Source organism: Scardinius erythrophthalmus (genome assembly GCF_964197995.2).
Source record: "Scardinius erythrophthalmus genome assembly, chromosome: 12".
Lineage (NCBI taxonomy): Eukaryota > Metazoa > Chordata > Actinopteri > Cypriniformes > Leuciscidae > Scardinius > Scardinius erythrophthalmus.
The window spans coordinates 34,506,385-34,521,731 of record NC_138232.1 but is presented as its reverse complement, the minus strand read 5'-3'; the positions used below and the strand labels follow the sequence as shown (position 1 = coordinate 34,521,731).

The window sequence follows — 15,347 nt, the reverse complement described above, 5'->3', positions numbered from 1 at the left end:
CTGCCTTGGCTGAAATAGCGCACGACGACCAGCACCTGCGATAGGAAGACCAGTGACCGTCGAAGATCTACCGTACCGGCATTCGTCCTGTTGCTCTTTATGACACTGAGTGTGGGCCCGTGATGAAAGAAGTAGAACGCCGCCTCTGTGCCATGGAAACGAAAATGCTGCGATGGATCTCCAGCATCACACAGTTCAAACATGTCTGTAATGATGACATTTGGCAGCGGTATGGTGTTGCCTCAATATCGACACGCTGCACAACGACCTCAAGCTTACCGGTTTGCACCCAGATCAAGCCGACGGTCGCATCAAATGGTGCAAGCGATCCAGAAAAGAGGACCCTGCTACCTCGCGGGAAAAGCTAAAGAAGATTTCAGGTTGTGTGGTACTTCTAGGTCACTAATCAAATATAAACATGACACTGACCATGTGATTTTTGTACAGATGTCAGATATTCTTACTTTCATTGAAGCAAAAGTCATGCTGAGAAGAACATCAGGTTTCATGCTTCATGCAACTCATTAAACAAAACTTGCACATACAGTACCAAATACTAGGAAATTCTAGGATTTGTAAATTAACTATGTTTTTTTAATAACTTTATGCTAATAATATAATTTGTAACAAAATAGTATTAAATTAGGTGGAAAGATTAAATAAAAACATGTTAACTAGTGGTTTTAAACATTTGGACTTCACTGTCCAACTCCACTCTGCAGTTGTATGCATGAGTACAATCAAGAACTGTTTCACTGTTTCTTTGTGTGTTTACCTGTAACCCTCCAAATGCCACACACACATTCCAGGAATCAATAAGATTTAATAATGCAGAGTTGAATTTTGCCATCCTAGCATCAAGTCACCAAAATGACCGATAGAGCAAATCAATGGCCACACCAACACATACTGTGCAAACACAAGGCAGTATTAAACAGTGACAGTATACTAAGTAAAACAGAGAGACAGAGGGAGGGAGGAATGCGGTTTAATGGACCGCTGGATTTACTGAACTCTCAGCAGTAAATTCATGTAACTCCCCACATCTTAAAAACACCATCCCTCAGCTTACAACAAGGGCAAATCTCACTCAAACACTGTGGGGACTTTCCATTGAATTCTATGGTTTTTATATTGAGGCTGTTATATTTTATATTCCCTAAACCTACCCCTAAACTTAACCCTCACACATGCATTTTCATTAAGAATGTATTCAATATTCATTTATTCATGCATGTCTGGTTATCCCTTTACTATTCTTGTAACAAAACCTGACCCACACACAAAGATCAATGAATATACAAATACAAGCATTCATACTAAAGTATACATTTCTTAACTGACCTACTGGTACACACACATAGAAGTACTCACCACTATTGTTCTTCTTCCTGTTCCTCAGAGCACAGGTGATAGGATCTCCAGGAGCACGAGGATTCTCCACATATTTGGGTGTCCTGATTGAACCTGGAGACAGAGCAAAAATGAGCGAAAGACACAGAGAGAGAGAGAGAGAGAGAGAGAGAGAGAGAGAGAGAGAGAGAGAGAGAGAGAGAGAGAGAGAGAGAGAGAGAGAGAGAGAAATAGAGAGAGAGAGAGAGACAGTTAAGTCTTTCCAGATGGGATTGTGAGGCTGGCGATCTGAATCTCTGGGCAGAGCTGTGTGTGGATCTGCTTTTTTGTGTGTGTGTGTGTGTGTGTGTGTGTGTGTGTGTGTGTGTGTGTGTGTGTGTGTGTGTGTGTGTGTGTGTGTGTGTGTGTGTGTGTGTGTGTGTGTGCGTGCGTGCGTGCGTGCGTGCGTGCGTGTGTGTGTGTGTGTGTGTGTGTGATGGTTGTGATCGGCTGTCCTGTACTCCCAAAGAGATTCCAGAATAAACGAGGAGTCTGTAATGATTTTAATCTCCCTGAGCAGTTCCTCCTGTGTCAGCTGAGTCAGAGTCAAGCTTTATTGGCATGATTGTCGACATATGCAACATTGCCAAAGCATGAAAAGCACTTAGAACATAGACAAAGAAAATAAATAAGTTGAAGTAAATAAAAGAAGTTGAAGAAATGAAGAGCAAAATAAAGAAATGAGGAGTGAAATAAAAAAATGGACAAAGTAAATACTGTACACTACCGTTCAAAAGTTTGGGGTCATTTTTTTTTCATGTTTTTGAAAGAAAAAAGGTCTCTCCTCACCAAGGCTTCATTTATTTGATAAAAAAAATACGGCGATAACTGTAATATTATTAAATATTATTGCAATTTAAAATAATGTTTTCTATTTTAATATATTTTAAAATGTAATTTATTCCTGTGATGGCAAAGCTGAATTTTCAGTCTTTAGTGTCACATGATCCTTCAAAAAACATTCTAATATGCTCATTTGCTGCTCAAGAAACATTTATTTTTATCATCAGTGTTGAAAACAGTTCAATAATATTTTTTGTGGAAACCATGATAAATTTTTTTCAGGATTCGTTGATGAATAGGAAGTTCAAAAGAACAGCATTTATTTTAAAATTGAACATTTGGTAGAAATGTAAAAGTCTTTACTGTCATGTTTGATCAATTTAATGCAACCTTGCTGAATAAAACTATTAAATTTCTTATAATAAAAATATTACTGACCCCAAACTATAATCATAGTTTAGAATTTGGTCTATAATACTAGACCAAATAATATATAAAATAAAATCAGCTGACTCAGCTCATTCACAGCCCTCGCTCGCTCTGCAAGAACATTTCCTCCATTTAACTTCACAGTGGCTCCTCAAACAAAGCCTCAAACATCAGACAGGAGCCTGAAACATGAATAAGGAAAGATATCTCCACTGGCGCTCAGATTTGATAGTAATATTCAGGGCTGTAGCAACCATTATAACTGACATGTCATCCCCACTTACAAGTTCATCCCCCACACACTTGTTGAGAAAGAATATTTATATTTTAAGAGTTTTGTTGGGCTACAATCATAAATGCAGCCAATGAGAAATTACAACATAGCAGAAGCATTCCCAAAAATCAGTTTGGAGTGTTTATCACCTAATTAGTATTCATGAGCTGAGCTAAAGATTTATAATGTGTTGCCTCGACTTTTCAGATTATTCTTGCACCTCTGGTAATATTGCATTACATATATAATGATTGTTTGGAAGAAAACATTAGCGAACGATCTGTGAGGTTATAGGGTTGTAGGATCAAATCAAGGTGAGTTTGACTCAGGAACTGGACTCTATTACAACCACATTCTGGAGCTAGGCACTTATCAACAGGTTTCCAGATGGGTCATGTACAGTAATTACTTGCAGCATTCAGCATGATGCTGTGGATGAAAAGTGTTTGCTATAAGGCAAGTAACTAAAAAGGTTTGGTCTGTAAAATGCTTTATCTTTGTATTAAAATCAACATGACTCAGCGTTTACATATGAAGTGACGTTTTGCCTAGTGCAATTTAATATTTATATGAAAAATGTGACAATCACTTGATTGACATCAGTGGAAATTATTCTGTTTGATGAAAAATGTACAAGAAACTTTTTGGAATAATATGCATAAAGGTTCAGATAAGCAACAAATAAGCTCAAGTGTGCACATTTTGAATTCATGTTGAAAAGTGGTCTATACCGCCACCTACAGGAACAGACACAGCATTGCAGGCACAGGAATGCTGCCATTAACATTATCTACCATTGGAAATGCTTATAGCGTGAGAAAAAAACTTTAAGGACCTTTTGGGGAAATTTATGACAGTTAACAAGATAATATATTATAAAGCATGTTTGTAAATGCTGTAAATTGCTCCATTTTACATTATAATGGATCTAAATTCAGTCAGGAACGAATCATTTTGATAAATAGTAACGTTTGTTACATTTCTGAAGGTTTTTTTTTTTTTTTTTTTTACAGAAAATGTGTTCTATAAAGCATTCTAATTAAAAACAGATTTAATTCAGCAGCACATAGGGCTGATGTGGGTATAAAATCACACAACCTGAGGTGCAAGACTGTGGGAAGAACAATCGGTGTGTGTGTAGCCAGCCCAAAATAATGAGCGAGTTTCTGCCAAGTTCCAAGAAACTGCCAAGTCTCTCCCTTGTGACTGGCAGCTCTCAGCTCAGCTATCAGTATGAATCAGCAAAGAGCTAACAATACCACAAAGATAACGTTACACATAATACACCGTATATGATATGGATTCATTCATTAGTTCTCTAATAATCTATAGCAGCTAAATACAGTTTATAGAACCACACATTTGGGAGAGACTGCATTTTAAGGTCTAGTTCGCCTTGACCTAAACTCATCCTAAAGTCAACTGTACCCCTCTTTGTGCCGTGACTTTTGACCTTACAATGGTCCTCCTGACATTTGTGCTCTGATCTTCATGGAGCAGGTAAATGAATCTATGCTGCCCTCAGTCCTCTGTTGAGTACATACTTTAGTGATATTTGGTGTTCGCACAGACCAGTGGTTCTTAAACGGTTTTGCTTCAGGACTCCGATTCGACATTGAGCATCATATAAACATTATTTGTTGTACAAAAATTGAATGTAAAATGTATCAATATCTATAATATGTAAATAATATTTAAAAAATAATAATCTGGGCAGCCAATATTTCACTTCACAACACATTTAATTTACTAATTTGCTCTAAAATACTGCAGAGTTTGACTATATACACACACCTTTTAATGTTTCTTTTCCCGCCCTTTAAAAGTTGCTAAACCTAAGTATTTTGCTTTCATACTGTAGCCAATATTATTTTAGTTTCGTTGAGATACTATTAATTTGTGTTAATTAATACAATTTTATATGTATTTTCAGTGTCATTGTAATTTAAAGGTTTAGTAATTTTGTTGTGCTTTAAAAAATATATACTGTATGTCTACATAGTTTTCAGGTTTTAGTTATTTTATTTTAGTGCTTCACTTAAACTAAAAAGAGAAATGCTGAATTTCTTTTTTTATATTTTATTTTATTTTAGATATCCCGCTAAACCTAGACTAATGCAGTTGCATAGAGAGAGAGAGAGAGAGAGAGAGAGAGAGAGAGAGATTGCAATAATGAGACAGAAAAGCATGTGCATCAATATTATTTAATTTATTTAATATTAATTCATTTGTTTTAATTCATTCGTTAATTATTTTTTTTCTATTATTGACAGTAGGCTAGCCTAATTAATTGAACACAAAGCCCTTTTAACAAGTAGGCCTATAATTATTTATTTGTTTGTTATATTATCTGCAATAATAATGAAAACCTGTGCAGCAGGGCTATCAATTTATTTATATATTCAGTTTAATTTTCTATTGATTATAGATAGGACTATATTCTTTATTTTTTTAAATAAAACTGCAAGCTTCCATTGATTGTGACGTTAGACATTGAAAATGGCGCTTGGGGCTGTGTGTTTTTTCTTGTTATGAATTGTATCCTATTTTCTGTTATAACCGTTAACTACGCGAAGTGATATGGAACCGTAATGCGGTCAAAACCTGCTGGAACTACTTTAGCCGTGCGTTTCCCTGAAAATAACTGCACACCTTAGAACTTTCGTCAACCAATCAAGCATTCAACAGCCCTGTAGTATAAGAGCTAATATGAATAATGTCTATATTTTTCCCCATGGTATCAATGTCAAAACTGTGGCCAGAGAAAATGCTGAGTGGCTAGTAACTTTGGAAAACCAGTGGCTGGTGAGCAAAAAAAGTTAATGTCAAGCCCTGATCACTACTTATATTTTTTATATCTTTATTCTATTCTCAATCTCACATTGTAAAAATGCACATTTCATCAGCTCTGAATGGATGTGTACTGTACTGACACCTAAAATTGCTTGTGTGATGCGCCATGGTTAAAAAGTGACTCGTAGTCTCGTACGCACCCGATGACTTGTTGGACCGGACGGGCGATAGATAGGGTTGGCGGGGAGGGAGCAGTGGGGAGGAAGGGAGGGAGACGGACACTCCTCTGGTCAAACTCGGCCTCAGCACCTCCTCTGCAGGGTACGGCTGGACTGGGAGTGGCCCACTGCCATGATTCGGAAGAACCACAATCCCATCTTCCTGAACTCTGTGATGGAAACTGGGGCTGAGAGATTGACTTCCTAAACAAAAATGAGAAAGGCAAAATTCTTGATTAGACTTTCTGCAATTTTTAAAGTGCCCCTCTTATGCTTTTTTGGATATTAGTGGATATTATGTGGTAAAGCTCAAAGTGCACAACAAATGGAGTTATTGTCTCGCAACAAAAAGAAACGATACTTAACTGCTTGAATCAGTAATTCCAGTATTCCATCTTGCACGAAACTACATAGGTTTGTAATACATTTGTATAATGCCCATCTATGGTCTTCATTGGCTGCCAATGAATAAAACTTTGACCCATCCTCAAACACTGTAGTCGTAGCTGAGGCTTAGGTAAGAGTTTGGTTTGTGCTGTCGACATAAAGATGCTGTTTTCTGCGCTGTGAAAGCAAATCCACTTTGCATACATTTCCAAAGATAAGGGCTCGAATACAGTAAATCCAACGCCATCGTTATGGTGTATAAAAGTGCTGAGGAAGCTCCGGGAGCTGAAATTCAGATGGTAATGGACGTTTCGTTTCCAACGTGCTGTAAGCGGCAGGCCAATCACAACAAACTGGGCCATCTGACCAATCAGAGTAGAGTAGGCTCTCGTAATGGAGGGATCCTTTATTGAACCAGGTCAGACACTGTGGTCATGAATTGCATTTTTTTTATGTTCTGTAAGTTCCACTTATAATGTTATCAAGATTTTTACATCAAAAGTCATCCTAATTTAGAATATCCTAATTCTATCCTGTTTTTGACCCTCTCTTTGAAACACTCCCTTTTGATAGGCGTGTCGCATTCAAGACTTGGAAGTAAATTATATGATTAGGTAACAGTTATGCATATTAAAATAACTTTCAATGTCCCTGCTATTACAAGAGTGGAATTATTTAGAAAACTTCAAATGTTGAAAAATATCTTGTCACATTTGCCGACAATGTGAAACATTTATGCATATTACATTTGCTTCATTAGTCTTGGTAGTGGCAAATAAAGCTTAAGTACTTGGAGTTACCACAGTCATAATTGACAAGTGATAGCTTACAGTGTTTTGAGTAAACGGAATTATGAATGAATGCACCATCATTTGTCATACTTTCAGGCTATCGTTCATCCTTTTCGATGTGAAAAAGGTATATATTGTCATTTGCAGTGTAGCGTTTTAAATTAAATGAAACGTGTTGTAATGTCTTACTGATGACAAAACAGAAGATGTCTCTCACTGAAGCTTTTACTCAGGATTACAGTGAATAGCTTAGATCTAAACAATTACAAAAGAAAGCACATAGAGAATACGCTTTCTTCCGTATCCGGGAATCCCCTGCATTAACCCAAAAAATGCCGAAGCAAAGGAAAGAACAGCAAATCACAACTATTCACGGTTTGAATGCGGCGCTACAGTATAAATCAGGAGTATTCAAGGAGTATAAAGTTTCAGGAGGTCCGGTGACTAAATTTCCTTCCCAGCAGAGGTTCGGACAATACCTTTTTGGAATAGTTACAGTACATATATATTTTCAGCAGTAGTACTTTGTAAAAGAAAAATCCTAAAAAGTCAAAACAGTCAGTAATGTTATCTGAGATTAAAAATAAAAAAACATCAATATTTCATCAGATGAACATAAATCAGTCATTAGGTCTACGATTAACGACCCTGAGTGCTTGTGGTGCGAACAGCTCCCTTGTTTTGACACGCTGCTCAATTTAAACTGTAGAAATGGTGCTACAGTTGTCACTTTGTCTCGTGGTCCAGTTGGAACCAAGCCAGGGTCTGGAACAGGACCCACGGTCCGCTATTTAAGGATGCCTGGTATAAATACTCATCTATAACAGGGGCATTCAATTAGTTCCAAGAGGTCCGGTCTCTATATTTTCTTTCCAGAGGAGGTCCGGACAATACTTTTTTGGAACAGATAGGCTATACATTTCCATCTGCTCAGCAGTAGTACTTTGTCAAAGAAACAATCGTACACTCAAAATAGTAATCAAAGATGACAATCTTGGCCAAAGCAGTGATGTCTAAGAATTTTTACCAATATTTACCAAAAAACTAAATATTTCTCCCAACTGGATAAATTAATAGGTATAAAAAGGTAAGCTAGACATACAAATAATTGTATTAGTTCTCATTTTCTGTGTTTTAGCAAATGTATCTATTTTGCTGCTAACCGTGTTTCTGGTTACTGTTGTTAAAATAACGGCGTCATCTGCAGCTCTTAATGTGGCACTCTACGTATTTAGCGGAAGAGAGAAGCAACACGCACAGAGCGGAAAGGGTTTGAATTAAGCGCGTTGGCTCTAGATAATAATAATAAGAAGATGAAGCGCCTAAAGAACATTACCGTAAACGACCCTGAGCACTTGAGGTGTGAACCGCTCCGTTATTTCAATGCGCTGCTCACTTTAATCTGTAGAAACTGTAAAATGGCACAATTGACCCGTCGCAGGGAGTTTGATTGACAGGCGATCTGACCAATCATAATCCGCCATCAACCGAATCCACCATTTATGCCTGACAAAGCAGTCAGGAGAGTTAGTAGATTGACGTTGGAGGATTTGAACTTGAAAAACGGAGTGTACTGACGTCTTTTCGTGGTTAAAACAACATTCCTTCTGATGTTCAATCATGTTTATTTGCTGCTATAAATTAACTAGAAGGAAGAGATGATCGGTTCACGAGAAGCTTTAACTGAGACTCTACAACGATCTGTTAGACACATTAAAGAGCCACAAATGGTATTTCAATTTGTTAAATTTATACTGTTTAAATTTGAAAGCTGAGACTTTGTTTCATATCAAAAGTAACCTGGTCTGTCCTGTCTGTTAGCGCGTTGTCAGTGTCCTCTCTGCTCCGTGATCATGCGTGATGTATTTTTCACTGCGTGAGAACATCGTGTGGTGTGAGAGCGGCATGGCTTGTCGGACATAGCAACAATAACTAAAGGGGGCGGGTCTTTGCGAACGGTCACTTGTGTCCAGCATTTGAACACCACTGTTTTATAACAAACAAAGCAATAGTGACACATGGTAAAAACATTGTTACTCACACTTGTATGTTGGGACATTGCTGTCGGATATAGTCTGCACTGCATCATCTTTTATTTTATTGTCTCTCTGAAAAGCCTTTACTAAAAGGTGTCTTGTTTAAATATGAACCTGAAGTAAAATTAAGCAAACAAATGACCAGTGTCTTATTGGCACCATCTGGAACTTTGTTAAAAATAAAGTTCATCCACGCTTTCTTGTGTTAATGGTAATCTTTCTGTTAAGATCACAAGGAAGGCAATGCAAAGACTGTTTTTACAAAACATAGCACTGCAAAATATCTTGTAATCCTCAAAGGCATCTCTATCATTTTGTTGCTTGAGTTATTCTGTATTTCCATCTCGTATTTACCACTACATGACATGCGCAAATAGGTGGGAGGAGCTGAAGAGACAATGATGTAGAAGTAGGCATTGATGTTCTTCTGCAGAGGCTGTCTTTAATCGCTCTATGATGTGACAGAATACGAAATGAATCATGTTGGGAGCTTGGTTTCAACTAGTTTTCGGACAAATTAGGAAGTTTTGAGTTCTGAAACTTACAAGATATTTCTGTAGAACAATGACCTCTTATGTGTCAAAAGATCAAGGAAAATTTGATTTCTCAATTCATGACCCCTACAAATGCACAGAATCCTGAATGAGTGATCTGTTCAACATGAGTCACTTATTCAACCATAATAATAAACACTGAACATTTAGGACTTTGAGTCTCTTAAACCCTCAGTCTTAAATCAGATTAATTTACTGTATGAGCGGTGAACCTCACAAAAGCTCTGCAGCTTTCCAGCAGGACGTCAGAAATCGAATTAGCTAGATATCATTACCAATGGCTTTTTGTATCCAAGCCTTCAAAACCACTATAAAAACATACAGACAAACTACTAAGACTGTCTTATGACCAACAGTAACACTATATATCTTTCTCCTCCTATAATAAACCCTTTCGAAGAAAGCTGAGAATAATTTAAGCCTTTTTAACATTCCAAAGCAAACATACAAGGGCCTGAAGTTCCTCTCACCGCAACAGGATTTACTGTTGATCTCGCCAAAACTATACTGGTTTCAAACAAAATGCCAACAGAAATGCAGCTTTTCATAGTACAGCCTGCCATATTATCAAGAGGACATCCCTGCAGTCCATTTGGAGAAAGATTTATGGGCAGTGACAAACTGTAAACTACTGTCTGCACATGAAAGTTAAAAAAACAGGATGGATATTAATTCACAGCTTTAAAAAAAAGACAAAAAAGACGCAAGGTAACTTGATAAGTTTTTCCTCCTGAAAACAAATTCCTACTTAGTAATGTAAGAGGTTATAGACTTGCATGTGTGCCTCTTACATGAAGGCAAAGTGCGCGTACACACACGTTGGGTTTCCATGTTTTATGGGGACTTTCCAAATAGACAATGATTTTTATACTGTACAAACTGTATATTCTATCCCCAATCCCCAAGCCCCACAAAGACAAGGATTTTGGAAGCATTTTTCAGCCATAGCATTTACAACACACAGTAATGCATAATAGGTACACGTTCATGACTGTCGTTCTTTAAAGAATTTGGAATGGCCTGGTTGTCTGGTTGTCTAAGGCCGTCTAAAATATTTATTTTTCAGGATACATGGATTTAAAATTCTAGGTGTTGAGACTGTTGTGGCTGGAAAAAAACCCATTAGAAATGAAACTAAAAGTAAATGTAGGCATTACAATATTATATACAGAATAAAATATGGATATTGAGATTACATTCAATTGTAATTTAAAGGAACACTCCACCATTTTTTGAAATTCAGACAACCTCGATACGAAGGCTACTGCTTCATCGCTCATTACGCCTCCAGATTTGACTCCTTTCTAATCCTGGAGTATTTTAGCAAAGTCGGGATCGCGCTTGAGGTCATAATGCAAGGCTGCAAATTACTTCTGTTGTACGACGAAGCATTCTCCCAGCGATATATCGACAGTTACAACGATCGCAAGCTGCGCGATGGGGGTCTTCAAAATACATTATCTCGACAGAAACACACTCGCGCTGACCCATAACAAAGCGTACGTCTATCAGAATAAGGCCTACTCAAGCGGTTCGATCGAATGGCTAGATTCACTTTCTTTCCTACATTTAGATTGGTGGGCAAATGCATTTTTGTCTCAGTGCATGCATTGTTTTAGTTTGACAGGGTCGGCGTTAGCTTAGCTTAGCATAATGAATGGAATCCTTTGTTGCCAGCTAGCATGTCCTGAGTAAAAGTGATATATATTTAAAAAAAAACTAATTACTTCTTGTGGCCTGCGTATTCACAACAAGTACAAATAGCGATGCAGATTAACACTAGGCGATTTTCTAGGCAGATATTGACTTATATAATAAGGACTATATTAGGGGGAAGCACAGGCGAAGCACTGCTACTTGGGCATGATATCTCTGCGCCCAAGTAGCAGTGCTTCGCCTGTGCTTCCCCCTAATATAGTCCCAAGTTAATATCTGCATAGGAAATCGCCTAGTGTTAATCTGCATCGCTATTTGTACTTGTTGTGAATATGCAGGCCACAAGAAGTAATTAGGTGTTTTTTTTTTGTTTTTTTTTATCACTTTTACTCAGGCCATGCTAGCTGGCAACAAAGGATTCCATTCATTATGCTAAGCTAAACTAGCGCCGACCCTGTCAAACTAAAACAATGCATGCACTGAGACAAAAATGCATTTGCCCACCTATCTAAATGTAGGAAAGAAAGTGAATAAGCCCTATTTAAAAAAACGGTGGAGTGCTCCTTTAAGGAAAAGGTCATCCTAATCTAAAGGGAAAGGAGCATGCACAATGAAATTTAATATAGACAAATACCAAATAATATTAATCAAAGTTACTGATATTTTGTGAAATGTGAATCCCCTACTACTTCTACTGTTACATTCTTGTTGCTTTTACTTAGGGTTGGGTAACTTGGGAATCATTTGAATTTTAACGATTCCGATTCTTATCGATTCCTAATTTCGATTCCAATAAGGTAAAAAAAAAAACGTATTCACATTTATTCAAAATTTTATTGCAAAACATGTCATTGTAGCTGAATACAATGAACAAAAATCTGAACTTTTGTCTTTGGTTTAAAAATACCATAGCAAAAACAACTAGCCTAACTAATATACATTTTAAGCATTATTAAAGACAAGTAAACACTCAGTAATTAAAAAAGTACAAATAAACAAATTAGCAAATCACAAATAAATACAACTAAACAAAAGATTGAATTTCCAGGTTTTCAGGTACAGAAACTGTAATCAAATGTAAAATAACACTGCACTTTATAGATAAAATAACAAATATAGTTAACCAAAGTTATTCAGTCAAAACAGCGAGTGAATTTTTTCTGTCTTTTGTTTTTTTATTATAGAGACAGCAGCATGAATATTAGGCTGCTGTCACTTCGTTCACTTAAGACATGACTGACTTTGTTTACAAGGATATTTTGACATTTTGTTTGTATTTGTCCGTTCAAGTGCAAAAATACGCGGAAGAGAACTCAGTTTAGTATCACGCACTATTCAGTATGAGAGGAAGCTTTCTGTTCACACACTTTGGATATGTGTGCAGTTTAGAAAACATTCTTGTTGCGAGTCTTGCGAGTCTTGCTCTTGAATGGTTTAAAGTCATATAAAAATGCACACAAAAGGAATCGATAAGAGGAATCAAATTTAATTATATAACGGTATCCAATTCCTGACCTTAAGTGTCCAATTCCAGAATTGGAATAGTTTTCGATTCCATTACATTTTATTCATTTAGTAGACGCTTTTAGATAATAACAAATAAATAAAAAATTGATTTTATGACATTTTGTAGACAACCAAGATTCCTCAAATTTTAAATGTACGGATATTTGATCAAAATAGATCAATTTATTTCTTACTCTCAAAATACAGTGCATTCAGTTTTAATTCACTTTTAAAGAATAAAAACAAAACAAAATAAGAAAAAATAAGATGTTTTGTTGTCTCAACGTTAGATTATATCATACATATAGCTTTGTTTGTTTAATTTAATTTAATTAATCAATCAACGATACTATTGATCAGCATTACCAAACGTAGACGTTCCACTAGAAACAAACATTGATGTATTGTTCTAATTTATTGCTGTGAAGCTGCTTTGATACAGCCTGTGTTGTGAAAAGCGCTATATAAATAAACTTGACTTGACTTGACTTGACTTGTTGATAATTACATTTTGTTGTAGAAAGACCTTTCTTCTTATACTTTCTTAAAAAGTGATGTTTTTCATTCCAGTTCAAATCAACATTCAAATAATACTTGACCTGAGTATAAAGTTTCACTCCAGTGTTGAGACTATGTGACATTGGCCATAGGGTGGAAAATTTGCTGCCATGGCTTTCTTCTTCCCTTTTATTGGAGAATCGTGGTCGGTCGCCTCTTAATGCAGCCCAGCAAATCAAGTCTGACTAATGACAGTCTACTCCAGAGAGCTCTGACATAATTACAGCCCTGCATTCATAACACTATGGCCTGACCAAAATACCGACCAGAGACTCCATTCATCAGACATCAAATATTTATCAGAATATAAATTCAGTCGAAATGAGGGTTTGGAGCTGGACGGAGGCCTTGCCGAGTCCTATATTTAGTCAAATGTGGACAGACTGAACCAGAGAGAAAAAAAAAACATCCTTGCTGTTGAAAATGGACGCTTAATGTGCACGTGGCGTAAATCAGGTATGCTGGCGTTTTCATGAGTTCAGCATCCCCATAAGAAACAGTGATTGACTGAAGTGACAAATGCTCAACTTTTGGAGAAACTTAAGAAGAAAACAACACAAGGACAAGGATTGGAAAATATACAAAAGAGGAAAACAAGGACAATAGACTTTAACCCCTGATCGAACCATCTAGAAATACAAAGACATCTCTTCAGACAGGAAATTCAAAAACATCACAGGCAAGGACAGAAGTAGGAAGACAACAATAAGGAAGGAAGGGAAACAAGGCCATGGGTGAAACTCACGAAGAAATATTCAGATCGTAGTTTACTCCAATACTATTTTCATAACAATTAAGAAGATATTAGATAATGGAAAACAGGGAAATATAGTCTTGTATCTCTGTAATGTGTTATAGCCTATATAAACATAAGTACTAATTATAAAGGAGAGAAGGTCAACAAACATTTGTCGTTTTTGTTTAAATGGCAAATGTACATATTTATATTCATTGCCATTCAGGTTCGTGGTCACTAAGATTTTTTTAAAGAAATTAAAACTGCAGTCCGTAGCTTTTTTGGGTTAAAAATGATCCAAAATAAATTTTTGAGCAAATACATAACCAGCCAGTGTTCAAAACTATCTGCTTGCCTTAGCTCGATTCAAAACGGTAAGCTTGTAATAATGTTTTTAATTCCAGTGGTACTGGTGGATTTCCACGGGAAATTCAAGCATCTGGACACATAAAGAAGGAGTCTCGGCTATTAGGCTATATTGCCTGTGAGGATGTTGGAGGTGGAGATTTTTAGCCTTTCCTCACAGCACTTGATATAATTAAAATCAATTTGATGGTGGATCCAGAAAGGTTCAAACAACAATCACCAGTGACAACTGGAGATTGACCCAAACAAACGCGAAAGACTAGAAAACAAGGATAAATATCGGAAGGGCATTAAATGTAGTCACGCAATGCTGATGTTGTTAACATTAACAATTTGAGAATAAAGTATAATTTGCATGGTTTGACGTGATATGATAAGCAATCGTTAGATTTAATCGGCGCGATTTACTGCAATGCTTTTTTCCCCTTAATTGGTCAGAACAAAAGTGGATGTTACTGACTTCTTCAGATGACATTTTACGGTGAGTATTCTTATGTTGGTCATACTTCCAAAAAGTAGAATCTGTGATTCCGAATGAGAGTATGCACACCGGCATGGTGACTGACAGCCGCACGTTCTCCTCAAAAAATTGGATTCATCCGCGCTGTGCCGTGCCAAGGCACAACCCACATAAAGTTGATAATTCCGCGAATAACTGCAATTGCAGATTTCAAACAGAGATGGCGACAAAGAGGAAAAACTACGGACTCCAGCTTTAATTAACTTCTATTCAGCAATGATGCATTAAATTACAAAATAAATTAAACACAAATGTTAAGATGTAATTTATAAAAAATATATAGATTTCAATTAAATGCCAAATTTGAACTTTCTATTCAAAGAATCCCAAAAAAAAAAAGACTTTCTA

General features: G+C 36.6%; 1 protein-coding gene across 2 annotated transcripts in view; it reads right to left on the bottom strand.

Annotated features, from left to right (window-relative positions):
• The window catches only part of tanc1a (tetratricopeptide repeat, ankyrin repeat and coiled-coil containing 1a), a 76,068-nt gene that overhangs the window by 44,342 nt on the left and 16,379 nt on the right, over positions 1-15,347 (bottom strand). For both annotated transcript variants that reach the window (XM_081381684.1, XM_081381683.1), the window contains exons 3-4: positions 5,872-6,093; positions 1,375-1,467 (exon numbers count right to left, since the gene is read on the bottom strand). In XM_081381684.1, coding sequence (XP_081237810.1) covers positions 1,375-1,467; positions 5,872-6,093 — 315 coding nt within the window. The remainder of the gene's footprint in view (positions 1-1,374; positions 1,468-5,871; positions 6,094-15,347) is intronic.